At 58.2% G+C, this 1,108-nt stretch overlaps 1 protein-coding gene across 1 annotated transcript in view; it reads right to left on the bottom strand.

Moving 5' to 3' along the window:
• LOC108448440 overlaps positions 1 to 1,108 on the bottom strand; it is a 32,465-nt gene that overhangs the window by 16,455 nt on the left and 14,902 nt on the right. Inside the window, exons 7-8 of the mRNA XM_017741317.1 lie at positions 620 to 907; positions 24 to 438 (exon numbers count right to left, since the gene is read on the bottom strand). Coding sequence (XP_017596806.1) covers positions 24 to 438; positions 620 to 907 — 703 coding nt within the window. The remainder of the gene's footprint in view (positions 1 to 23; positions 439 to 619; positions 908 to 1,108) is intronic.

A 1,108-nucleotide genomic window follows, 5' to 3' on the forward strand; every position in this document is an offset into this window, starting at 1 on the left:
GACCAGTACGGGCCAGTACAGACCAGTACGGACCAGTACGCACCAGTACGGACCAGTATGGACCAGTACGGACCGGTACCAACCAGTATGAACCAGTACAGACCGGTACCCACCAGTATGCACCAGTACGGACCGGTACGCACCAGTACGGACCGGTACACACCAGTATGCACCAGTACGGACTGGTACCGACCAGTATGCACCAGTACACACCAGTATGCACCAGTACGGACCAGTACGGACTGGTATGGACCAGTACAGACCGGTACCGACCAGTATGGACCACTCCGGACTGGTACGGGCCAGTACACACTGGTATGGACCAGTACAGACCAGTACCAACCGGTACAGACCAGTACGGGCCGGTACAGGCCAGTACGGACCGGTACAGACCAGTACGGACCAGTATGGACCGGTACCGACCAGTACAGACCAGTACTGACCAGTACGCACCAGTACAGACCGGTATGGACCAGTACGCACCAGTATGGACCAGTACGGACCAGTACGGACCAGTACAGACCAGTATGGACCAGTACGAACCGGTATGCACCAGTATGAACCAGTACGGACCAGTACAGACCAGTAGGGGCCGGTACAGACTGGTATGGACCAATACAGACCAGTACGGACCAGTACAGACCAGTACGGACCAGTACAGACCAGTACGGACCAGTACGGACCAGTACGGACCGGTACGGACCAGTACAGACCAGTATGGGCCAGTATGGACCGGTACGAACCAGTATGGACCAGTACGGACCAGTACAGGCCGGTACAGACCAATATGGACCAGTATGGACCAATACAGACCAGTATGGGCCGGTACAGACTGGTATGGACCAGTAGGGACCAGTACCGCGGCGTGGCCCAGCACCCAGCCCCGGTGGTGCCAGGCCCCGTAGGACTTGGGGTTCACCCCCAGGCACTGCCCCACGAACGACAGCTCCGTGGACCAGTACTGACCAGCACCAACCAGTATGGACCAGTACAAACCAGTACCAACCAGTATGGACCAGTACCGACCGGTATAAACCAGTACGGACCAGTATGGACCAGTAACCCCCAGAGCCAGCCGGGCCCTCGGGGGTTTGGGGGGCACAGCCCC

The sequence above is a fragment of the Corvus brachyrhynchos genome, unplaced genomic scaffold, assembly GCF_000691975.1.
Source record: "Corvus brachyrhynchos isolate BGI_N302 unplaced genomic scaffold, ASM69197v1 scaffold418, whole genome shotgun sequence".
Classification (NCBI taxonomy): Eukaryota; Metazoa; Chordata; class Aves; order Passeriformes; family Corvidae; genus Corvus; species Corvus brachyrhynchos.